The 27174-nt window shown below is 39.2% G+C and overlaps 1 protein-coding gene across 1 annotated transcript in view; it reads left to right on the forward strand.

Moving 5' to 3' along the window:
- Positions 1–2208: 2208 nt before the first annotated feature.
- The window catches only part of LOC132102697 (ADAMTS-like protein 4), a 58569-nt gene continuing 33603 nt past the window's right edge, over positions 2209–27174 (forward strand). The window contains exons 1-5 of the mRNA XM_059507301.1: positions 2209–2425; positions 5311–5380; positions 6799–7343; positions 8742–9354; positions 21031–21133. Coding sequence (XP_059363284.1) covers positions 2403–2425; positions 5311–5380; positions 6799–7343; positions 8742–9354; positions 21031–21133 — 1354 coding nt within the window. The 5' untranslated portion in view covers positions 2209–2402. The remainder of the gene's footprint in view (positions 2426–5310; positions 5381–6798; positions 7344–8741; positions 9355–21030; positions 21134–27174) is intronic.

Below are 27174 nucleotides of genomic sequence, written 5' to 3' on the forward strand. Positions count from 1 at the left end.
GCACTATAACTTGACATTTTTTTAATGACATCATCGCCCTTATTTCTTCTCATTCTTTTGATGCGTGTAGGTCATTTTTTGGATATTTTTACCTCAATTTTTGCACATGGCACCTTTAAACCAATCAGCAACTTGAATAGTGGAAGCATAGTTACAGTTTAATATTCATTTTTTTTGTTATTAAATGATATATATGAAATGATGTTATTATGGTATGACTTCAACATTTTTACATATATGAACAATATTATTATTTCTTTTAATAGTAATTGGCTGCCCACCTGAAATACCATCGCAACCCACTAGGAGGCCGCGGCCCACAGGTTGAAAACCACTGTTTTATACTTTAATTGTGTAAGAAGTAAAACAACACAAACTGGGCAAAAATGCATTTTAAGTTTAGAAAGATTTTTAGTCTCCCCCTCCCTTGCCTCACAGTGCTTTGGTCCAAATGCCTGCTTTGCTCTTTTACATCACCTACACACACTTAAACATCAGATTAACTGATAATTGTATCTTTAATACATGATGCCAATGTATTTTTCGATGAGTCCGCTATGTTAGTAATAATTATGTTACCTGCTTGACGGAAAGGGTTGCCCAGGGTTCACAACAAAACCCGCCCAATTACTCTAAACTAGCCCAGACTAACCTCGTTTCGAGTGGGGTCCCCCGGTAAAAATCGTGTTTCGTGGGCTACAACACTTCAACCCAAGGCGCAGACATGAAAAAAACATCCTGCGGCAACAGTGAAAAAGAACCCCAATTCCACAGGAAAACCGCGGACTTGGCTACACTGTGATGGATAGTAATGTCTACAATGGACACGAGCACTGTAACAAAGCGACCACAACAGCTTGACGTTGTCTAATTTGGCATGGTCTCCCTGCTGCACTAATAGTAGTACGGCTTTCCTCTGTGTATACATATCCTTACAAGTACAATTTTTGTTGGATTATTTGTGTCCCCTTCAAAATTTGCTCTGTAGAAATTTTATGTTTATTGTTCCCCCTCAACTGTTAGATAAAATTTTAGCCCCTGGGGCTTGACGACCCCAACACGTTCACTAGAACGGGGAGCACCCATGGCATTTTGGTTGGGATCCCAATTCATTGGTCACCAATGTGACGTTGAGAGTGACCAACTGAAAGGGAACTTCTTGGTTACGTACTGTAACCCTCGTTCCCGGAAAGAGGGAATGGAGACGTCACGTCGCTACGGTTGCTGTACCAAAGCTGAGCAACCAGGTCACCAGCTCGGCTCCTCAGCAAAAACCCGGTATGTATTGCATCTGCTGCCTTCTTATACTCAAGCTGTGATAAGCTGCAGCTAGATGCAATAATTGCATGCCAATGTGCATTGTCTCGTTTAGTTTATACTCGAAGTGATTGGTCTATCGAAGTAATATACCAATTCGTTGTTCACCGACGTGACCTCTCTATTCTCTCCTTACCTAGGGTTACCATACGTAACCGAGATGATTATTAAATAAAAAAGTGAACACAGGTGGGGCAGAGAGAAGTTGTCAGCTATAATAAGTGCTAAATAAATGTAAATTTATACTTAATTAAAAATGTGTTGGGTATTTTTTCAGAATTAATCCTTTAAACCTTCTAAACTTTAGTAACTGAAACAATATATATATGACAACATCCCCCATTACTGTTCAAAAGGCCATTGTGTCTTCAAGTATGGGTTTTCCTGGGCTGCAATGATAGAAAAGCCAATAATGTTCCAAGCAGTCTTAAGGTGTTTGTACAGAAATTGATTTTCACTAATGAGAGAAACTGGGGTAAAAGAGTGAAAACGAACCATATTCCTCGTTATATGGTGATATTGAAAGTAAATATTATGAACTATTAATAGTGCTGTTATCTTTGTGTTTCTGAACTTATATGGCATTCACTGCTGCTGAGAATATTTTAGTCTTTGATGAAGAGTGATGTACATGATGGTGTGCTTCAGAGCGAATAGAGGACATGGAGAAAAGAGGAGTGGAGTGCTATGAGAAGGAGGTAAAGAGAAGAATAATAGATGGAGAGAGAGAGAGAGAGAGAGAGAGAGAGAGAGAGAGAGAGAGAGAGAGAGAGAGAGAGAGAGAGAGAGAGAGAGAGAGTCAGTCCGTGAGGCCCCTGCAGGCCCCTGAGCTGTCCAGCGTCAAACCAGCTTTAACCAAGGACAAAAAAGTTGTCGGGTGAACGACAGCGAGAAAAAAAAAAAAAAGCTACACCCCTCCCTCTTTTACTCGAGGGGTGTGTGTGTGTGTGTCTGTGTGACAGAACAGAGACAAGTCTGAAGAAACCAGGAAAAGTTTGCCAAGCAGCTCCCTGGATCTTGTGTTTGTTTCTTTCGCTCGTTCACAGTCTGGACGCAGAACGGAGACAGGCGCTCGTGAGGAGAGAATGACGACTGGATCCGTGAGCAGGTACCGTGAACACCGACCGCGCGCACAATGACACTTTTGGGCACGTTTGTGACTTTTGCGCATCATTGTATCGGATGGAGACGGGTTGAGTGTCCATTAAGAGTCGTATCCTGATCCTGCCACTGGCTGCGGGCGCAGGGAGAGGAAGTCGGACACGGGTTCGAGTCGGGCTCGACACATCCAGGAGATTTACAGTCCTGGTTAGATCAGACGACTGGACCAACTAGGTGGCTGCGTATATACGAATACATATTCATAAATACTAATGAAAAACATATTCATGTTTCTGGTTCAAAATCCTAAATGAATTCTAATGCTAAATCATAATTAAGAATAGATCCTAACGGGCTCAAAGAAGCAAAATATTACAAACCATCTCTTCATAGGCGGCTGTTTAGGAAAGTTTAAATCTTGAAATTTCCCAGACGCGTACAGTAGGCTACGTTTTGTATGGTTTTTATTTAATATTCTTTTATATTGATCTTCTAAATGAGCTACTATAAAATATTTTAACAACATTTGTTTCCATCAGTTTAACCCTTAACTCTTCTAATTTCTCTGAGTTTCAACACGATTTCTTCATAAGAAATTAAGCCTGGAAGAAAAAGTCCATGCACTTCGCAGTTCGCTTCTAAAGTTTTCATTGTCACTGTGATGAAGTGGTTCGAAATCTGATTCGTGACATTCCTGGCGGATCATTTGGCGCGTTTAAAGCGCCAGTAGCAGGGCTCTTGCAGCTTGTGGCGGGTTTCTCCAGAAGTCTGCAGAGGGGCGGGCGGGTGGAAAACGTGGCCGGAGGCGGGGGGTCGTTACTGCGGCTTGAGCGAGCTCGTTCCGCGCGCTGGGACTCCGCAGTTCTGACCCATGCTGCCCTTATGGTTTCCGTGGTGCGCCGCTTTAACCCACGTCTATGATTACGGGTCTGAGGCTGCACACAAAATGTCATGCATCACTGTTCTGAAAAGTTAATAGTGAACCGCAGATGATGTGGAAACTCATCAGGCAGATAAACATGTTGGTACAAACAAGCCTCATAGTCTGCTTAAGTGTCAGACCCCTGTGCTGTAGACTATGGATTTTGAAATTAACCCTTTATGTTCACTTCAAAAATGCACACAATTTTCCTTTGACCTAATTACAACACAGTACAGACGTTGCTTTAAGTGGTCACGCGCTTTCAGAAACTTGATTATCTGCTGTAATCCAGGAGAGTAACTTTTTTGTTTGGGGTCGATTTGGCCCCAATAACTTAATTTAATATGCTTGATATTTCTAATCCAGGTTTATTTTTAACACGGAGTAAACATAATCTTCATCCATGTTTCAAATTGTTCAGATGGTACTTTGAGTAATTAATCATACTAAAACGGTTTGTCAAGACTTTGTGGAACAATTACAAGGATATTTTCCATTGTTGGCACACTACTTTCCTATATGTAATACTGTAAAGTTGCTTTAACACATTCTGTATTGTTAAAAGTGATATATAAATAAAGATAAATTGACTTGATTTGATATTCAGATATTAGTCAATATATTTACCAAATATGTTCAAACAAAGCTAATTCTTTGAGATTATGTCTTTTTATTTATTTTTTTTACTTTTATTTACTAACATTTTAAAAAACTTGCGCAGTATAGTTGAAAACTGATGTGCCTGTAAACACCATCATTAACAGCTTGCCCAATATCATCACATTAATTTGCTAATAAATAACACTGTCTCTTCAGTTCAATGCTTAAGACGGTTGCTCTCAGTGTTTACCCTTCAGATGCCAAACCTAACCACTAATGTGTATTTAATGGGTTAACCACTCAGACACTTCATGATCAGTTGTCTGTTGCTAAACAGCTTGCTGCAACATTTGAGCACAGCATTGTTTCACACTTGGCACCACAATTCAGGGTTAGCACTGCTTCACCTTGCTTAATAAACCAGTTTAATAAAATAAGCGATGATATTGTAAGTGTGAAAAGTGGCTTAGAAGAGTCCTTGCCCCAAGGTGAAGCCCGTTCACACCAAGAACGATGGCTATAATGCTACACCAACGTCTACACCAACACACAATAATGTTCAGTTTATTATAAGCACATGTTGTCATTTTATCATCTGCCACTTTAAATTCTCAAGATCTATAATTGCTCAAGACTGGTGGATTCTGACTGGATGTCAATGTTTTCTTTTTTATTATTATTATTGTTAATCTGCTGGGGGGAAAAGCTAATTCCAAAAATATACTGTGAGAATTAAAATGATTTAGACTTTATAGTTATCGTTTTTGGTATAAACAGGCCTTAAGAAAAGTAAACAATGTGAATTTTGACATGACCATTCTGGATTAATTGCTAACTCAGAGTAATGAACAAGATAACCCAAGATTATGTTTATCTTTAAACTGTGCTTTAACCATTTCAGGTGTCCTGTACCTAGGGCGTCAAACAGAAGTAACATTTATCATTTGAAACATTGTTACTTTGAAAAAAAATGAATTGAATTTTCTTCAAAATATTTTCAATAAGGACAACAAATATCCATATGAAATAATGTAAAGTATTTTTACTATGAAAAGCCCCCAACCAGAACCTTAGCATGTGGGTTAAAGGCATTTCATTAAAATGTGGTTGATATGGGAATGTTTTGAGGATAAGTCATATCTAGAGGAACTGCCAATAGGAGCCAGGCAGGGTGGGGAACGGCCTGTCAGGAGGAATTCTGGGAAAGCCATTGGGAAGTATTGAAAGTATTTTCCTAATTAATCAACCCGAGTCGTTGACCCCAGACATTATAATTTTCAGTGCTCAACATGTGTTAATATAGTGTCTCATTATCACAGAATTATGATAGAGTTGAAATGTTGCTCTTCTTCATATGTGTTTCCTCACAGATTGTGTGCGTTTTGGTGTTGTGCGTTTGCTGTCCTGCACTTAACAACAGCTGAGGAAGCAGAGAAGCCGGTGAGTGATGATGATTTTACATGTGACAGCAGAACTGTGTGTCTAAAGAGATGCCACATCATTTGAACCTATCTCTGATAGTAATTGGAGAGAAGTGCTTTCTCAGATTGGTGCCATATGTTTATGAGTCTCATCTGAAGCTGGATGGGTCTGCTCTGGCTCTGAGTGAAGCGCAGAAAAACTTTGTTGACCCCTGCGGCCGGTGCTGGATCTGACCATTAAATCAGACTGAATCTTTCCATTGTTTGGTCATCTGGCCTCTGATGTGGGATTGTCCTTTGGGAGCATGTGAGATGTGGCTGTGATTGGGCGTTGGTGTGAAAAAATCACACTCACATGTAAACAAGTGAGCAGTTATGCACATGTTCGGAGTAAGCAAACACACACACACACACAGAGGGTGAGGACCACCAGAGCTACAGGAGGAGCTGCAGTGGCACACTCTCGCTGGGAGTTTGATGTGCGTGTGTAGTTTGTACACTGTTCTGCTTTATTTCAACAACAGTTTATTGTAGAAATACTAGAAATGAGTTTGTTGTTTTTCCTTGAATTTCAAACAGCGCTGCATGCTAGATGTTATTACAGATAGGAATCACACACACACTGATTATACTGGCTTCTGCAGCTCCAAAAAATATCCATCCATCCACACACACACACACACACACACCTCAGAGCAGACACAGGCTGGCGTTGTGTGACCTTGATGGCAGTTTAAACAGGATCAGAGGTGCATTACAGGCCTTGTTCTCTTGTTCTCTGTTTTTTCTCTATTCTTTGTGAACTGAATGGATTTTTTGTTTGTTGCTTTCTTCTCTTCTACCTCTGCCTGCCCTGCAGACGCTCGAATTCTTTGCTCCTGATTGATGAAATGAGGTTATATAAGTAACTGGAATTAGATCAAATCTGCGTCCTGCACTGTAAAGAATGTCATTGCACTGAACTCCAGAGTCCAGCCTCTTCCTGAATGCAGCACATGCCATTAGTTTAATTATGCCTCTTTCTTAGTCATAATGTCATTCCTCACCAAGTACGATAGAACAGGACATGTGTTTCAACTTGTATAATGTCGGGTGTGGTTTGGGGAATTATTCAGTTTTTTTGATTTTTCAAAACAATTGTTCATGCTTTGCTTGTTTAATCTTGTGATTTGTATCATGTAGTTTGATGTTGATCAGACTTCTTCTTAAAGAATTGTAATTACAGCTGGTTATTAGGTTTCAGTTTTTAAGCTTAAGAACCCCAGCTAGTTTAGCATCTTTCTGAGATGTTTGTTTTTACAGCTGTGCATGTGGAATATATATATATATATAAGTCTGAATCTGAGACTCTTCTAAAATATTACAATTTTCATTTAAAATTTGAAGTATGTGGCACATTTACTTACTGTATATAAATCTGAGGCCTTCCTTTGACAGGCGGCAGGACGACAGTCTCGTCAGACGGAGGAGGAGGCGCTTGAAGGGGTGTGGGGTCCATGGAGCGAGTGGGTGGAGTGTTCTCAGAGCTGTGGAGTGGGCGTGTCCGAGAGGCGGAGACAGTGTATGCCGCCACCCCAAACCCCGCCTCTTGTTTGGAACAGACCGGCTTACCTTCCACCAGGTGTCCCGAACAACACCCCTGTGATTTCTGCGGTCAGACCCTACAACAACCCCTTGTATCCCGTCAACGAGCCCCATCCATATGGAGAAGGGGGTGCTGAGTGGCCTCCTTACTTTTCCCCGCCTCTCCCAGCCAATCCCAATCCTGGATTACCGCTCTACCGAAACGAAGCCGGTGGCGCTGGGCCAGTGCAGTTTGGTTCACCCAATCAGGAGACGGCTTCAGTGTACCGTTCACCTTCCTCATCCGCTTCACTTCCCTATGGGAGAGTTCCCGCACGGTCAGCCAATCACGGCAGAGTTGTAGGCAGTGGGAGCAGGAGGTCGGTTTCCAGCAACAGGGGTCCAGCGTCTGTAAGAAGGTGAGCAGGACTGGATGCCTTTAGGGAGGAGCTGTCTGTTTACCTGTTTATCAAAGCTAGGGTTGCATATATATATATATATATATATATATATATATATATATATATATATATATATATATATTGCAAAATGTCCAACAAAAGGTATTTAAATTAATATATCATCTGAAAGTGCTGCATGCTTCCAAGTCAGGTGGCAGGTGTATTTTGATTCTGCATGTGAAGGTCATGATACAGGGCTTTTAGGGGCCAGTATAGGCTTGTATTATTCATAGATATTCACTTTTTCCACATTCACGCAACTGCAAATATTTCCAGCTGCCACAATATTGTGTGATCATTTCTCAGCAGTGTGGGGTTGGTAAGATTTGGTAATGTTTTTGAAAGAGGTCTCTTCTGTTCACCAAAACAATTCAGTAATTTTGTGAAGCACAGTTAGAATTTAAAATTAAATCTTTCTGTATGAATCTGTGTTAAAGTGTAATTTATTTCTGTGATGCTCCGCTGTATTTTCAGCATCATTCCTCCAGTCTTCAGTGTCACATGATCTTCAGAAATCATGAAAATATGATGATTTACTGCGCAAGAAACATTTCTGATTATTATGAAACAGTTGTGCTGCCCAATATTTGTGTGGAAACTGTGATTCATTTTATTTTTCACAAATCTTTGATGAATATAAAATTTAAAAGAATAACATTTAAGGAAACAGTAGTAATTTGTAACATTATAAATGTCTTCACTGACAATTTAATGCATCCTTAATGAATAAAGGTATAAATATCCTTACAATTTTAAATGGTAGCATATACTGCAGTCATAGTTATCTTAAAATAAGTAAAAAAAATAAATGAGCTAAGACCCATTTTATGAAATCTAATTTCAAATTTTAAAGAGATCCAGTGTGAATTCTCTAAAGTCTTTTTGTGGGACACAATGCAGTGGTTTTCACACACAATCAGCTTTAATGGTATTTTTATGACTTTATTGTTCTTTTGGCTTTTATATCTTGATGTCTAACATGTTCATCTTTGAAAGTGAAAGTGAAGTGACATTCAGCCAAGTATGGTGACCCATACTCAGAATTCGTGCTCTGCATTTAACCCATCCAAAGTGCACACACACAGAGCAGTGAACACACACACACACACACACACACACTGTCAACACACACCCGGAGCAGTGGGCAGCCATTTATCGATGCCTTGCTCAAGGGCACATCAGTCGTGGTATTGAGGGGGGAGAGAGCACTGTACATGCCCCCCCCCCACAATTCCTGCCGGCCCGAGACTCGAACTCACAACCCTTCGATTGCAAGTCCAACTCTCTAACCATTAGGCCAGTAACCTGTTAGCAGCATACTCATACTCATGTTATTTTCTGTCCCTGTAACTCCAGGTCTGGTTCTTCTATTCGTCCCGGACAGTTTGGGTACGGCAGGGTGCCGTTCTCTCTTCCCTTACACAGACAAAACCGTCACGCACGACACACACGCCGCCTCAACACCACCACCACAGACAGTCCCGACGCTCTCAGTGTGAACTCCAGCGCACATGTGGACAAAACACAGGGAGAAGAGCGACTACTGATCACAGACACTGTTAACAGAGAGCGAACAGAGAATGAAAAGGAGACGGAGGCAGCAGACGTGGAGAGTGATGTGGCAGCCGAGAGAACAAGTGATGGAGAGCCGCACAGACGTGTGGAGAGAGTGCAGGAACACGAGCGAATCACACATTCGAGGCCCCTGACCCAGAGACACGTGGCCCGCGACAGACGCACCGATGGACGCTCTTCTCGCCAAGTCCCACACTCCTACACGCACACTATCCAGCGATCACACACTCCCAGAGAGCGTCCTCCCTACGGCCTCCAGACCCCCACAGACCCAAACCCCGAGCCCTGGGTCCTGCAGGACACTGCCCAGTCATCCAGAAACGAAGCCGAGAGGGACGCACACAACTACAGATGCTCCGGACGGGACACAGAGTACCGCAGGTGCAGCCTACAGGTGAGTCCAGGAAAATGTTTGAATAAGAAATGCAGCATCTGCGCTTTTGATTTTTGTTGATGTCAAGCTAAGATTTGAAAGTTTGAAGGGGACAACTCATGGAAAAATGCATATTGTGAAAAAAGACTTTAGCATGCTTTTATTATATACTTTAAAACAATATACTTAAGTGCAATCTGAATAGAATGTTTTCGGACAATTAATTGCATTTTAATTGCAATTAAATGAAAATGTGTTAAATGTATATTAAATGTATTTAGCTGAACTTTAGAGTGCTTTTTGACCCTTTAAATTAGGACTTAAGTACATTTTATATGCAAATTCATAATGATTTATTTTGTCTTTGAAATGAAAATGTTAGTCCTGAATGTGCTGAAAAGCTCTTGTGTTAAACTAAAATATACTTTAATGTCATCTCTATTGAAACTTGTACTGTATATAATGTGTTTAAATATGTTTGTAATGACAAAGTTGTAATTTAGCACATTTCAAATACATTAACTATAAATGCAATATCGAATAACACACTATAGTTTAAATTATAATCAAGGATTTAATGTGCTTTAGTATGTTAGTCGACACATCAAATTAAGTGTACATCATTAAAACATGACAAAAGATTATTAAAACATGATTCTTTACAATGTACTATTAAGTAAAACTTTTTTATTAGACATTAGACATTAAACATTAATATCTCTCTTAGGTTACATAAGTGGCTTTTTTTTTCATTAATATTTTATTATCTGTAAAAACAGTTTTTAAATTATATTTGTAGGATTTTAAGTGTACTGTAAAGTGCACTTCTTTTTCACCCAGCAAATAACACAGTTTGATGTAGAAATAGTCTAATCATATGCTTCAGAACTCATAGACTCCCTGTTGAATCTAAACTACAGAAACATGTAATTCATAAATCATTGTGATTATGACTGCTTGATTAACATCTGATAGTTATATTTTACATATCAGTCTCGTTCACTATTTATAACTTGTCTCGCTCTAATGAACAAGAGCTGGGACACGGAGGTTAGCCAGACAAAACAGAGGTCAGCAGCAAAAACAGCATGAATCATTTTATGGGTCAGACAGAGGGTGGAAAGTTCTCAAGAAAAAACTAATTGTGACTGTTGGGATGCAAAAAAAACCTCAACGACTATTGCAAATAACATAAATGAAATGCTACAAATGTATGGCTCCTTTAACTGGCTTTGTAAATGGGCTAATCAGAGTTTAATCTCATTCAGGCCGCTTTAGTCTTTCTAATACCAAATATTTACCATTTGAATAATGACCTGATCTGCTGAAAGTGCGCATGTGTTTGTGAATGATCTCAGACTATACTCTCAGCCAGCAATGGTGTGAGTTTGGAGAAACGAAATCTCATGTGAAATGACACACTCCAGCTTTAAAAGGATAGTTGACTGAAAAATGAGAATTTGCTTGTCGTTTACTCATCCTCAGGCCTTCAAGTTGAAGGTGACTGTTTTCGTTTAGTTGAACAGTAAATCAGATTTTTAGCTGAAACCATAGTCCTTAATAATTCATCAAATGTAAGCTAGCGGCATTTTTGAGAGTAAATTTTTTTTTTAATTAATTAATTAATTAATCCCAGTGGCTCCTGACAATATATTGAGGTCTTATGAAGTGAAACATTCGGTTTGTGCAAGAAACTCCATTATTTTCAACATTATGACCTGTAATCCAGAGCCACAGGCAATCAGGGAAAACCCTTTCTTTTCTGAGACCTGATTCTTTCACACTGTTTGCTTCAATAAATTCAAATAACGATTCACTTGTTAGTTTACATAATCATGTCACGTATGCGCAATTGTATTGTTATATTATAGTATAAAGATGTGAATGCAGAGGTCTAAAGCATATAATCGTTTCCTCAGTTCGGTGACTGTTGGAGGAACTGGAGCGCCGAATCACTTCATTCCTCATATGATCATATACTCTGGTATTTTGGCCAGTTCAAAAGAATGATTCGTTCATGGATCAGACATAACTCTGGTCCGTTTGCCCGAGGCTCTAGATTACAGGTCAGAATGTTTTCTTGCGCAAACTGATCATTTCACTTCATAAGACCTCTATATATCGCCAGGAGCCACAGGGATTCATTTTATCTTGCCTGCTTATGCTTTTTTTATATACCCTCTGACCTCCATTCTGTGAATCACCAAGGACCACGGTTTCAGCTAAAAATCTTCTTCACTGTTACACTAAACAAGGTCACTAGGTCTTGGATGACCCGAGGTTGAGGAAATTAACAGAACATTTTCAGTTTGGTTGAACTGTCCCTGTAAAAATACTGGCTGGTCTAGAGCGACACCGTTTAACTTGCACTGATTTGGGCTAAATGTTCCTACTGGAAAGTCCCATGTTAAATCACTCGAGAAGCTCTTTTGCTTTACATCATTCTCCCAGATTTAACCACATTTTGGTCAAAGTGCTTCCACTAGTAATTACTGAAGATGTTCTGATAATATCATCAGACTTTCATCCCAAAGTGTGTTCTTCACGTCAAAGGGATGGATTTCCCCCTATTCCAGGAGCCGGTTCTCCATCCATCTCTCCGTCTCTCAGAAACTCAACGACAGCCTTTTTCTTCAACTTTGTCTTCCAGATCGACTCGGTTCATTTGAGCTGAGCCTCGTTCTCACTCCCGTCGAGCGCTCACTTGAGCCAGATTCTTTGCAAATCATAAATCATGCAGTTCCCTTTAATCCAGCTTTCCAGCATCAGCCTGGGCGGTAGTTATATTATACATCTCTGAGCCGCTCCAGAGTTAGTCATATTTGAACTGTGCTCAAGTCGATGTGGTGAAGCAGCTTCCTGCTGTTGGTGGCGTGATACACACAGCAGAAACACACTTCTAGAAGGATTACTTCAGACACATCCGAACACGCAGCGGTGTTTGTGTCATGTCCACTCTCGTGAACAAGGGCTGAAATCTGAAATCTTCAGCGCTGATTGATTTCTGTGTTTATCTGTGTCTGGTTGAATGAAAATAAAGGTATAATTCACCCAATATGACATCTTTGTCACCATTGACCCACCCTCATGTCACTCCAAGCCACTATTATTTTCATATGTGCACGAAACATGGCATGATTTTCTGGTGCTTTCTGGTTACCATCTGCAAGAGCATCTCTGACACACTGTTCAACATCTACTTTTGTGTTTCATGGAGTAAAGACACAATGGAGAAGAGAAAAGAAGTCATTATGAAATTACAAATAATGATGTACTTAAGTGAGTCAAAGTAAAGCATTCTAAAGTTCAGCTAATTGCATTTTATATAAAATTAAACTTAAAATTAACATATAATGAAGTATCTGAAAACATGACATTCAGCTCACAATTCAATGTATTAAAGTACATTATTTCTGTAATGGTTACTCTGTTTGAAAGGTTGCTAAAGTGCCCTTCTTTTTCACAAGCGATTTAAGCAGTTGTGTCTTTGGGCCAAAAACCCCTGAGGCAAGGGATTCCTTCAGATGCATTACAACATATCTTATCTCTCGCCCTTACCTAAGCGTTTATGCTAAACATTTCTCAATAGTTTCTGTCATAACACAGCATTGGTGTTGTTCTTGCTGTAGTTACAACATCTCTCACTCCTTGTGTTCACTGCTAGTGAGATGTGCAGTGCAACACAATGGAGCTAAATTATAATTGCTGTGTAAAAGCTCTTTGCAAGCAACAAATACATCGTAAGGGATCAGTCTCATGACACAGTCAGCCATTGCCTTAGATTTCTACTAATTCCTTAAGGTTTTTTTATGGTGGTTGCTACGAGTTTTTCAGCAACACATAACTGAGTGCTTGGGTTTGTAGTCAGGCATTGAAAGGCCACAGATGGAGGTGGAACCTGGGAACCTATGTGTGTGTGTGTGTGTGTTTGTTTATCGTTAGGGTTTGGAGTGTGTGTCGAGGGGACGGTGAGATTACTGATCACAGAAAGACTAACTCACATGTTTTGACTGCAAGTGGAGCTCCTGAACACTTGAGAGAAATGGATGACCATCCTGTGCTCTCTCTTTCTCTCTCATACACACTTTCTATAGATTAAACTATGATTAGACTCAAGAAAATAGAAATATAAATAGGAATGTCCTGACAGAAGGAAAAAGTTAATCTTAAAAATACCTTTTTTACGGCTGTTTCTCTACTTTTTGTCAGCACTGTCAGATTTTTATGAAAACAAGTTCATATTGTGCCTGCAGTGCAATAAACATGTCCTCATAGACTTATTACCATAATATGTCAACACTGTCATACAGATTTTAAGGATATTTTTATTTTAAGTGGATCGTATTAATAGTTATGTAGGAACACCAGAAGAAATTACTGTCATTTAATGCATGTCTTTAAAAATTATATCATTCAATTATTTTGTCAACCTTTATATTTTATCCAGTGGAAAGTTATTTATTTGTTTATTTATTTATTGTAACTATATAATCAGCCAGCTCATTATATAAAGGTGGATATTTAAGTATGTCCAGCTTTATCTGTATACATACAGTATATATATATATATATATATATATATCAAAAAGGGCTTTGAATAGCAATTCTATTAAATCAAATATAGTAAATATAGCCAATCAAAACAGATTGAATGCTTATATCATTGCTAAATGTAAACGCTATTATCACTCAGCTCTAATCTGCTAAATGTGCCTATATACCATGATATAAAGATATTATAAACATATATGATTTTCTGTGAAGTTTTGTTTTGAAACTATGCGTGTTGTGAAAAGCACATATTTTATAATCATTTAACTTGACTTGAGAAAGTCATATTGACTCCATGTGAATGATATATTTGCCAATTTTTATATGAGATATTCTACATATTATGTTTTTGCATTGCACTGCATTGATTTTCCATTGTTTTTCTGTGTAAACATGCACTGGACGGATGTGTTCGACCGTGGTGATTTTGCAGCATCTTGCACATGAAGCAACAATGAAGTTAAAAGTTGTTAAACTTTAAAAACACATTTTGAGACCTCGTGTTTTATCCCTATTCCACTGCCCATGTGTTTCTTTTCATAACAAAAACACCTTCTTCTGTGACTGGTCCCTATTTCTAATGGAAAAAGAACGGCATCTAACCCACTGTAGGTGAAAACCTCTGAACAGATTCACAGAGTCACCTAAAACTATTTCTTTGTGCAGGACGGTTGATTTCTTTCAGGTCTGCAAGCAGTTTTGTTCTCCATGATCAGTGTTAATATCTTGTTCTAGATGTGTTAACTAGACTGTGTGTGTTTTATTATGGGTTAGATATCTGAGAAATGTTATTGTGTGTACAACATTCTGTTTGGAGGAATGACAAACTATAGTTATGTGTGTGTGTGTGTGTGTGTGTGTGTGTGTGTGTGTGTGTGTGTGTGTGTGTGTGTGTGTGTGTGTGTGTGTGTGTGTGAGTGAGCGAGCAGCGGGGAACTGACAGAAGAGGAGGAGAAGTGAAAAAGAGGAGTGGAGCAAAGGGGCTTTCTGGGGGTGTGACACAGTTACGCTGTAGTGCAGTGAAAGACGCCACTGTTTAAAACACACACACACACACACACACACAGCCTCCAGAAATAGAGAGGGCAGAAAAACAGACAGAGGGAATGAGAGGCCTGGAGTGAAGTAATAAAGCAGAGACGAGGAAGGAAGGAAGAGTTTTGCTGAGAGAGGAAATGGAAAGAAAAAGAGAAGACAGGAATGAGAAAGAAGAGCTAAAGAAAGAAAGAGGCAGCAGTGAAAGGTCTTTCTGTGTGAAGTCACTGAGCGAAGGGTGGGCTCTGCACTCCCTAAATAAACATTTACATTACTGTGTCAAAGGCTTAATCTCTTCACAATGGACTTTCAGAAACAAAAGAGAGGACTCATCACAAATATAATTCAAAAAAATGTGATTTGATCACGTGATCTGAAAATATATGATTGTTATAATGCAAGATACATATATATATTTAAATGTTATCCTGGTTGTTAATTTGAAAAGTGCATGTCATCATTTACTTACCGTTTATTCATGTCAACACAAGTCTGTATGACTTTGTTCTGTGTAAACCCTGTTTCGCAGAAATTCACGACTCCTGTTTTTCATCAGAAGTCCTCGTTTGCTAGAGACACAAGCAGAACAAATCTCTGTGCAAACTGTCACATGATGAGGAATGTCTTGTGGTAATGTAACATGTTTCATCATGCAACAATTTATGTAATGAAATACAAAAAACAACAACAACTGTGCTTTATGAATGAGGCCCAATGAAAGTTAGTGGATTATAGTTTTAATTAAATTATTAAATTATATAAGCATAGTAACAGTAGTTAAAAAAAATTATTGTTCACACGTAAATGAAAATGTTCTCCTCATCCTCAGGCCTGATCTGAGATTAGGATGAGTTTGTTTCTTCATCAGGTTTGTAGAAATGTAGCACTGCATCAGTGTCTCATCAATGGGTGCCATCAGAATGAGAGACTAAACAGCTGATAAAAACATCACAGTAATCCACAGCACTCCAGTCCATCAGTTAACATCTGAAGAAGACAAAAGCTGCGTGTTTAATCCATAATAACACGTCCTCCAGTGAAAAGCAGTCTGGTCTGAATCAGGAGAGAAATCTGCACAGATCAAACACCATTTAGAGTCCAAAACAAATATGTGGCTGGGTTTTGATGTATCAATGGTTTGAAAACCTCTTAATGATGGATTTGTTTCTTACAAACAAACAGCTTTTGGCTTCAGAGCCATTTACTGCAGAGGATCCAGTGCTGAGCAAGTGATGCACATCTCTCCAAATCTGATGAAGAGACAAACTCATCTACATCACTGATGACCTGAGGGTGAACACATTTACTGGAAATGTTCATTAATGATTGCACTGATCCTTTAAGCTGCTATTTGTGAAAAAAAGAAAAATAGATTAACAGGAAAAGAGCAAGATCAACATTTTGTTAAACATCTCTTTTAGTGTTGAATTGAGACATACAGGTTTTGTGTGACATGATGGTGAGTAAATGACTGTATTTGTATTTTTGGTTGAACTAGTCCTTTAACAACAGCTGAAAATGTCTATTTCATGTGACGTGTCCCTATCCAATCAGTGTCCTCATGCTGAAGGCATTGTTTTCAGATTGAAATACATTACAGATGCTGCATAATTCCTATGTTTTAAAGGGTTGGAGAGAGTTTCCTTTGTGGGGATTTAAAGAATTTAGGCCATAATGCTGATATGGGACAATATATCAGGAATTTGGGAGGAAATGAGCTCAAATCTCAGCTGGGACTGAAACCGGACAGCTGTCCATCACCTGTGCAGACCTCCACAAATGACTCTGTTGTGTTTCCATTGCATTTCATGAAATGTTTACCCAAATTATTTACTTTAAATAACACATTAGATAAACTTGAGTTTCTGAGTAATTGTTCGGTTGGTTTGTAATGGATATTTCCCAGCCTTCAGCCATTTTCTCCTGTTGTCTTTGAGGGAGGTCTATATCGTTCACATTTATTCGTTTATAACTCTCAGTGTTTATTCTCTTCAGGTCGAGTTTGTAAAGGCCCACTGTTTTACAGCTGTTCTGCCCTTCCCTCCTCTCCTACATCAGACTAACCTTGTTTAACACACACACACACACACACACACATCCACACAGGATTTACTGTGCATTACCTTTAAACACACAGACACAAACTCAGAGATGCATATTAAAAACACATGTTTGTTACATCATCACTTGGACACAAAGACAGAAGTGTATAGTCCACATTCTTTCTGTGCTGCACAAATGAACGCCACATGCTCAAACCCTCTCACATACTGTACACACAGGACTTGTGTGCAACCAAGTTAGTAGTGTTTGCTTGGTCAAGCATCCCTTTTACTATTAATATTGCTCTTATTTGTACTATCGCTCAAAGAACTCAGATTTGTTGTGTAACTCGTCCTGCACCATTTGTACATCTGAATGAACATCAGATTTTGGGGATCTTTTGACCTAAGGCAGTTATTAACCACTGAGCAATCTTCACAATGACCTGGCAACCACAACACCTCAGCATTAGCTGTGAGCTCTGTGCATACCGTGCTATACATCTGAAGCTGTTTCAAATCATATTGAGATTATTTTATGTCAGCATGTGCTGATCTCATTGATTTACAATACAAGCAGGATCTGCACCAAATTGCATATTTTTGCTCAGTTTGAGCTGTTTTTTTCCTCCATATTCTCACTATATCAGACTACTGTATGAGTCATAAAAGCCTGATGGATTAAATATGATAATAATAAAAAATACATGCAAACCCTAACCCTAACCCTAAGGTTTTTATATTCTGTCTAAACTGCTAAAAATGTATTCTGATTTATTTAAAGCGACAGGCTTTAAAAGGTTAAAATCACACTGCAGGACCATTTAAATTAACTATTTAGAAATGAAAAATGAGAATAAAAGTTGTGCAAAAGTTTAAAGAAACAGTGACCATTACATGACCTAAGATATTCACATTTACCTATGCGTATATACATTCTTACCTAAAATCTTGAAGTCGATTGAAAAAGCTCCTGGATCTGTTACGCATCAACTGTGCTTTTGCAGACGCACATGGAGCAGCACACAGTGTGAACATTTCATCTGTGTCTGTTCAGGTGATTTAGTTTCTTGTGTGTGTGTGTTTCAGCATGCTGCTTTATTAAATGTGTTTACAACTGCTACCAACTACCAACGGCTTTTGTCAGCTGTGTGTGTGTGTGGCAGCTGTTGTGTCGTTACTGTTCACAACGTGTGAGAAAATCTTGAGCTCTTGCCATGGATGCATCTGAGCCAGCCATACATTCATTTGTGTGTGTGTACAGTGTATGTGTATACTGCTTTAGCTATGCTAAGGACCAAATGTCCTCACTTATATAGTAAAGAGATCATGATAACCCAGTAGTGAAGACATTTGACTGGTCCTCACTAGTTAAAAAGGCTTATAAATCTGCCAGAAGATGATTTTGATGTAAAGTTTAGAGGTACTGTAGGGTTTGCGTTAGCTGATAGAAAATATCATTAACCTGAAAGTCAGTGAACGTCTATGCAATCTCCTCACTGAGATAGCAAAACAAACGTGTGTGTGTGTGTGTGCAGATGCGGTCTGACGCGTGTGTGCCCCTCTTTGACAGTGGCTGTATTAACGAGGAAGTGAATGTGTCTAAGGCCGGCAGTAAAGCACTAGCTCTCAGTCTCTCAGCTTGAGTTCTAGTAGATGCTCTGCTTCATTACAGGAGCTCTTCTGAACTCTTTGACTGGTGCATTTCAGCTAGATATCAGCTCTGTGTCACCCTTCAGCTCTCCTAGCTAGTAAAATCCTACTTTGGGTTCATCTCACAAATCCTATTGACTGTATTTATTTGTGTCTGCTCAGATTTATTTATTTATTATCTATAAATCTTTAAAGGAATAGTTCACTCAAACTTTAACTTCAAGACATTGCTTCACACTTTTTTGTAGGCTTTCTTGTTCGGCACGAACATTTGACTAAATACCTTCACTGTTAATTTACTATTTTGAATGTTATTATTTATTTATTTTGTTTTTAGTTTATTTCAGTTATGTGTGTTTTTGTCATTTTTTTGTAAGTAGCTTTTATTATTTTTATTCCAATTTTAGTTTTAGTTCAGTTAGTACGTCAAAATAAACCAAATTAAAATGATAAAGTTGCTTTGGAAACTAGCCAATTAATCAATTTTTCAAATATTTTATATTATTTTAGATAACATTTATGTAGTTTGAAGTAAGACAGATGATTTTTTATGGTTTTATTTTTAATTATTGTCTACTCTTTATATCTTTGTTCTTAAGAATCATAAATTCAGTTGTTTTTAAACCATTCAGGAGATTTCACACACTTTATTTCGATAGTCCACTTTAGACATTCTTCTAACTATAAGTAACTACATGTCTGCTACATGTCTGCTAACTCAGGGTAGGTTTAGGGTTAGTATAAGTTGACAGTAAGTTGACAAAGAAAGTTAGAAGTTAAAAGATATTAAGCAGATAATCTACTAATACTCTACTAACTGCTAGTTGACATGTAGTTGCAAAGTACTTAATATTAGTAGAATGTCTAAAGTGGACTATCGAAATAAAGTGTAACCCAATGTTTATACTGTAGATATTCGTCAGCATTGATGCAGCCTAATTAAACGTATGCATCTTAGCATCGTATATTTTGCCATAAGCAGCCAATCACAAATGAATTCAAGTAAATCGAATTGTGTAAATCGTAAAGTGAATTGAAGCTGATATAGGTCTGATTTATGATGCCATATGTTTCTATCCTGATGTCCCATTCTATCTGCGGTTTGGGGATTGCAAGGAAGTTATTGATTCTGGTAACATTTCCACTTAACCATTCTGGTTTCTTTACACCGTAAAGCCTCTCATGTTACATAATAGTCTGAAATTAACATTTCTAAAACCGTTTATTGAACCTGTAGAGAGAGAGAGAGAGAGAGAGAGAGAGAGAGAGAGATGCATGTGTTTTTGTTTTGTATTATATTTGATGCATCAAGCTTTTATGGCTCATATAGGCTGAAAAAACAGCACAATTGTATTCAGAGGCCCAAACTGAGAAAAAATATGCAATTTACTGCAGATGCTGATATTTATGTGGCCAAGTAAGATGAGATGAGATGAGATGTAAATGATCCGCACACATAACACAGTGATGGAGAGCTGAAGAAATCAAGGCTCCTCAGAAGATGTGAGATGTTCTGGAGGCTTGTGAAGATCATTCCTCCGCTGAGGAACAGTGAAAGTAAAGCTTCTGGAAACAAACGCTCCTCAAAAGATCCTGAGGATCAGATTTGAGACTCTAAAACATGATTGATGGAGAATCAAGTAAAGCTGAGCTGCTTCAGTCCAGTAGAGTTAATCTGGAGATATTACTGACCTTACTCTGATCTTTAGTTTATGAAAGTCAGTAAAGGTGGAAGTTTGTACAGTTAGACTAAAAGACCTTTTAACTGATAAAAAAAAAGTAATCAATCAGACGACAGAAACCATGGAGTAGATTTTGTGTGAAACAGGTTTAACAGCAAAGTTCAGATCATGTTGATCATTTAGAGACATTAGAAATGTGTATATCAAATGATACACAGTAGCTTTATAGAGTAAAAGGTTCTGGAAATAATTTAGAAGAAAGAATGGAAATCTATTAATTCTTTCAAGCTTGTCATTTTTATCTTCACAAACTTCCCTTCCCTTTTGTTTTTAGTTTAAAAACGGGAACTTTTTCTGAAAAACTGAATTCCCAACACTAATTTTTCATTCCTTTAAAACCTGTGTCACTTTGAGTCGTCTTCTTAGGGCTCTTGTCTTGTTCTGACGCTGTAAACTTTGGCCTCTGCCTGTCTCTCTCTCTGGAGATTTATCTGAGTGTTTCCAGGTTCACCATTATTTCCATATGGTAGCTAATGTTTCACTCTCTGTCACAGGCCGACCCAAAGCATAAACACACACACACACACACACACTGTCATGCTTATCGAAGTGAGATACTATAACTTGAATCTCTCTCTCTCTCTCTCTCACTCTCGCTCCGTCTCTCTCTGTCTCTCTCTCTCTCTTTCTCTCTCTCTCCGTCTCTCTCTCTCTCCCTCTCTCTCTCTCTGTAGGCATGTCCAGGTGCTCCAGTAAGCTCCAGGGCTGAGCAGTGTGCAGCGTTCAACAATCAAGAGTTTATGGGCCGCGTGTATGACTGGGAGCCTTTCACAGAAGGTTAGACACGGAAATTGAAGGGGTGTTCATGGAAAAAAGAAGCAATAACAGAGGTGTGGTGGAATATTACCCTGTTACTTACCCCTCTGCCATTGTGGAGCAGCATTTGGAGTTTATTGTCTAATAATTGAGTGTACTCGACATCTACTCACATAACATTTCCCATTGACCTCTTTTCACTTAGTTTTTCATGATCAGACTGCATGTTTGCAATTTGTTTTTATCTGTTTATTAAACATATGAGCCTGTTCCAAAATATTGCGCTGTGTATTTAGAAAACTTTTTAAGGCACCGTACTTTACACTAAAGTTTAAAAGTTTGGGGTTGGTAAGATTTTTTAATGTGTTTAAAAGAAGTCTCTTCTGCTCAACGAGGCTGGATTTATTTAATCAAAAATACAGTAAATATAGTAAAAAAATATATATTTTAAAACAGCTTTTTTAATGTGAATCTCTGTTAAAGTGTAATGTATTTCTGTGATGTGCAGCTGTATTTTCAGCATCGTTCCTCCAGTCTTCAGTGTCACATGATCTTTTTTTTTTTGAATTCTTTGAACATAATTTACTTTAAACAGATTTAAAATGTTTAAAAAGACATAAAAAATGTCTTTACTGTCACTTTTGATCAATTTAATGCATCCTTTCTGAATAAAAGTATGCAGTTCTTCCCAAAGAGGAAACCCCTAACATTTAGAAGGTCGTGTAGCTGTGCTTCAGACACAAAGTCTGTCCCAATAATGCCTTTTTCTTTTTTGTTTTATTACAAAAGCAGTCTTGTGGTTTGCATAAAAAAAAAGAATGATCCAAGATGGTTTGGAAGTTGAGAAGAATGTTGATTAAATATCAACTATTTGCATTTTTATTCCATATTATAAAAAATAAATAATTTTAATTATGTTGGATCAATATTTTCAGCTCTGTTCAACAAGTTTATGACATTTCCTTCACAATCAGTGTAGAAAATGTGAAAAATGTGCACGGATTCCTTTCAGACCGGCACGGCCTTAAATGGTTAGTGATTCTAAGAAAGCTCAGAACTGCAGATAAGCAAGAATAAAGGCGTTTTTGAGAGGCTGTAAATGACCTGAGCCATAAGAAGACAAAGTAGATGTAGAATGAATGAAGAGAGGAGGAGGGTGACCGCAGGGGTCATGGGTATTACTGTACAAGCAAAGAGTCTTTGTGACAGAAGAGGATACAGAAAGAGAAGTTAAAGAGAAACACAGAGTTAAAAAACAGGAATGTGTGACGGGCCGTTATAAAAGTCACTGAGATGGAGCACACGTACCAGACCGCCACTATAAATCAAGTATACAGAGAGACGAGGGAAAGAAAAAGAGGGACTTATAGTGGGAAATCGGATGAGGGGGGCGGAGTCAGAGAGGACAGAGGTTAGGGAGTCATAGCAACCGAATGAAAAATGCTGCTGTTGGGGATGGATGGATGGATGGATGGGATGAAAGGGTCTATGAATGAGAAGAGAAAGACTAGAACGGAGGAAGAAAGGCCTGAATAGTAAGTGAGAGGCTTGAAAAAGGGGGAAGTGAGGACAGACGTAACTAAAGTGACACCCAATCTACTGTTAAGGAGAGGAAGCCGTCTGGCCTACAACAGAGAGACCCCTCTCTGACAGATGGCCATAGAGACGACCACATCTTTAGGACAGGACCTTAAATCTTCACTTTAGATCCCTGACATCTTTAATACTAAGTACAGACTCTCGATTCTTGAGTTTCAAACCTTAAATTTACAATCTTAATCACTGAGCAGGAAATCTACAGTAGAATGCAATTTTGAAGTTAGAGCCTTGAATGGTAAATACTGAGTTTAGAGACTTGAATCTCGAACTGAAAACCCTCATCTTGTGTTTAAAATCTTGATTGCTCAGTTTAAAACCTCAAATCTTGAGTGTAGAACCTTTCATTTAGAATACTGAGTTTAGAGTCTTGAATCGTGAGTGTAGAACTTTAAATATAGAATATAGAATGCTGAACGAATACCGGGTTTAGACACTTGAATATTGAATTTACAATCCAGAGTTTAATCTTAAGTTTAGAATCTTGAATCTTTACTCTTCAGTTTAAAATCTTGAGTCTTAAGCATAGAACCTTGAATTTGGAATTGTGAATAGAATACTGTGTTTAGACACTTGAATGTTAAATCTTGAGTTTTGAAATTTAGATTTAGTAATCTTGATTTTGGGTTTAGAATAATCAATATTGAGTTTAGACACTTGAATCTTGAGTTTACGGTATTGAATCTTGACTTTAAAATCTTGAGTTTAGAAATTTAAATCTTGAGTGAAGAACCTAAAATGTAGAATTTAGAATACCGGGTTTAGACACTTGAATATCAAATTTAGAATCCTAAGTTTAAAACATGAATCTTGTTTAAAATCTTGGATTTTAAATACTGATTGTAGAATATTTAGATTTTTTTTTAATATTTAGATCTTTACAGAACCTTGAATTTTTAATTGTGAATAGACACTTGAATCTTAAATTTCTAAATTTAAAAACTTGAGTTCAAAACCTGTAATCTGTAATCCTGGAATCCTGATTTTGGATTTAGAATCATCAATAAGTTTAGACACTTGAACCTCCATCCATCCATCCATCTTCTTCTGCTTATCCGGGGCCGGGTCGCGGGGGCAGCAGTTTAAGCAGAGAACCCCAGACTTCCCTCTCCCTAGACACTTCCTCCAGCTCTTCTAGGGGGACACCGAGGCGCTCCCAGGCCAGCCGGGAGACATAGTCTCTCCAGCATGTCCTAGGTCTTCCCCGGGGTCTCCTCCCAGTGGGACGCGCCCGGAACACCTTCCCGGGAAGGCGTCCAGGAGGCATCCGGAACAGATGCCCGAGCCACCTCAGCTGACCCCTCTCGATGTGGAGGAGCAGCGGCTCTACTCTGAGCTCCTCCCGGGTGACTGAGCTTCTCACCCTATCTCTAAGGGATCGCCCAGCCACCCTGCGGAGAAAGCTCATTTCGGCCGCCTGTATCCGGGATCTTGTCCTTTCGGTCATGACCCAAAGCTCATGACCATAGGTGAGAGTAGGAACGTAGATTGACCGGTAAATCGAGAGCTTCGCCTTGCGGCTCAGCTCTTTCTTCACAACGACAGACCTGTACATCGACCGCATTACTGCAGAAGCTGCACCGATCCATCTGTAAATCTCCCGTTCCATCCTTCCCTCACTCGTGAACAAGACCCCAAGATACTTAAACTCCTCCACTTGAGGCAGGAACTCTCCACCAACCTGAAGAGGGCAAGCCACCCTTTTCCGACTGAGGACCATGGCCTCGGATTTGGAGGTGCTGATTCTCATCCCAGCCGCTTCACACTCGGCTGCAAACCGTCCCAGTGCATGCTGAAGGTCCTGGCTTGATGAGGCCAACACGACAACATCATCCGCAAAGAGCAGAGACGAAATCGTGTTGTCACCAAACGTGACCCCCTCCGGTATAAAGGTAAATCAGTAGCAAAACTCGAGAGGTTGAAGATCTGATGTGAGAACTTGTCATATTAATATTTGTATTTGTAAGTTAAAATTTACACTCACAGCACTGATGTGAAAAGTTGAAGCTTTCAATTTGCACACACAGACAATGATCAAAACACCCGTGTTTTGAATTGGAAGTTGTAGATTAATAGTTACAAATGTGTAGAATGACATTCACACAAAGAAAATGACATTGGGCATCGACCAATAAAATGTCTTCATTCGCACCAAAGCCCCGCCCCCAGCTCTGCTCTCTCACATCTGCATATACAAGTGCACAAGTGAGTTTTGCAACAGAATACCGCAAAAAGAGTAGCAAAAGTCAGAGCGCTAGGATTTGAACTTGTACTTCCAGATCTGAGAGGTTGTAAGTGCCGACTTGACGTTGTGCAGCAAAACTGAAGTAAAGTGCAAAAGTAAATATGTCGTAAACATGTGTGTATGTCATTTTCTTTGTGTGAATGTCATTCTACACATTTGTAACTATTAATCTACAACTTCCAATTCAAAACACGGGTGTTTTGATCATTGTCTGTGTGTGCAAATTGAAAGATTCAGCTTTTCACATCAGAGCTGTGAGTGTAAATTTTAACTTACAAATACAAATATTAATATGACAAGTTCTCACATCAGATCTTCAACCTCTCGAGTTTAGCTACTGATTTACCTCCATACTCCGGCCCCTGGCTGCGCCTAGAAATTCTGTCCATAAAAATCATGAACAGAACCGGCGACAAAGGGCAGCCCTGCCGGAGTCCAACACGCACCGGGAACAAGTCTGACTTACTGCTGGCAATACGAACCAAGCTCCTGCTCCGGTCGTACAGGGACCGGATAGCCCTTATCAAAGGGCCCTGGACCCCATACTCCCGGAGCACCCTCCACAGGCCGCCGCGAGGGACACAGTCGAATGCCTTCTCCAAATCCACAAAGCACATGTGGACTGGTTGGGCAAACTCCCATGAACCCTCCAGCACCCTGTAGAGGGTATAGAGCTGGTCCAGTGTTCCACGGCCTGGACGAAAACCACACTGTTCCTCCTGAATCCGAGGTTCTACTATCGGCCGGATTCTCCTCTCCAGTACCCTGGCATAGACTTTCCCAGGGAGGCTGAGAAGTGTGATCCCCCTGTAGTTGGAACACACCCTCCGGTCCCCCTTCTTAAAAAGAGGGACCACCACCCCGGTCTGCCATCCCAGAGGCACCGTCCCCGACTGCCACGCGATGCTGCAGAGGCGTGTCAGCCAAGACAGCCCCACAACATCCAGAGACTTGAGGTACTCAGGGCGAATCTCATCCACCCCCGGTGCCTTGCCACCGAGGAGTTTCTTGACTACCTCGGTGACTTCAGCTTGGGTGATGGACGAGTCCACATCTGAGCCCTTAGCCTCTGCTTCCTCAATGGAAGACGTGACAGCGGGATTGAGGAGATCCTCGAAGTATTCCTTCCACCGTCCAACGACATCCCCAGTTGAGGTCAACAGCTCCCCACCTCTACTGTAAACAGCATTGGTAGGGCACTGCTTCCCTCTTCTGAGGCGCCGGACGGTTTGCCAGAATCTCTTCGAGGCCGACCGATAGTCCTTCTCCATGGCCTCACCGAACTCCTCCCAGGCCCGAGTATTTGCCTCCACAACCACCCGGGCTGCAGTCCGCTTGGCCTGCCAGTACCTGTCAGCTGCCTCAGGAGTCCCACAAGCCAACCAGGCCCGATAGGACTCCTTCTTCAGCTTGACGGCATCCCTTACACTTGAACCTTGAGTTTAAAATCTTGAGTTTAGAATCTTAAATCTTGAGTGCACTGTAAAATCCAATAGTTTACCTTACTTAGATTTAATTAGTTATCTTTACTTAGTCGTTATACTTACTAGGTTTTATTAAGTTTCAGCTACTTTCAAGGCAAATAAAACAATTTACTTACTGTTTTGAGTGACACTTACTTAAAATATTCAAGTAGCCACAAAGGAACCAATGACATTAATAAACCAGTGAGAGGCAGCAGTGCACTAATATGTTGCTAATTGCCGTTTTTTTTTTTTTTTTTAGCTCACCATTAAAGTGATTAGCATTCCCTTTGGTTGGGCACTTCAAACTTCATTTATGTTACTATAATTTTCTCTCTATTAATGGAGAAATGCATCATGAAATCAGAGTTATATGATTTCAAAGAAAAGTAATAAAGAGGTTGCTTTTATAAAATGACCTATTTTTTAATTAAAGCATTTTTATGTGTGTGTTTAATAATTACCTTTTTGAGATTTTATTTTTCATAAATACCTTGATATGATTTTTATATAATCCTTAAATAGTGAGTGGTAATATGCTGAAGTCACACACAGACTTAAACATTCATCACGTGAATCACAACAATGGTAACAATTAAATTAAATTTATTTTCATTAATTGTAACAATAGCCATTTTATTTGCTCTTTTTGTTGTGCTACTGCTGACACAAGACAGCAAATAAAATTGGCAAATAAAAACAACAACTAACTGCATAACAAAGCAACTGCATAATTTATTCTGCGCAATGCATTCTGG

This window comes from Carassius carassius, chromosome 24 (assembly GCF_963082965.1).
Source record: "Carassius carassius chromosome 24, fCarCar2.1, whole genome shotgun sequence".
Lineage (NCBI taxonomy): Eukaryota > Metazoa > Chordata > Actinopteri > Cypriniformes > Cyprinidae > Carassius > Carassius carassius.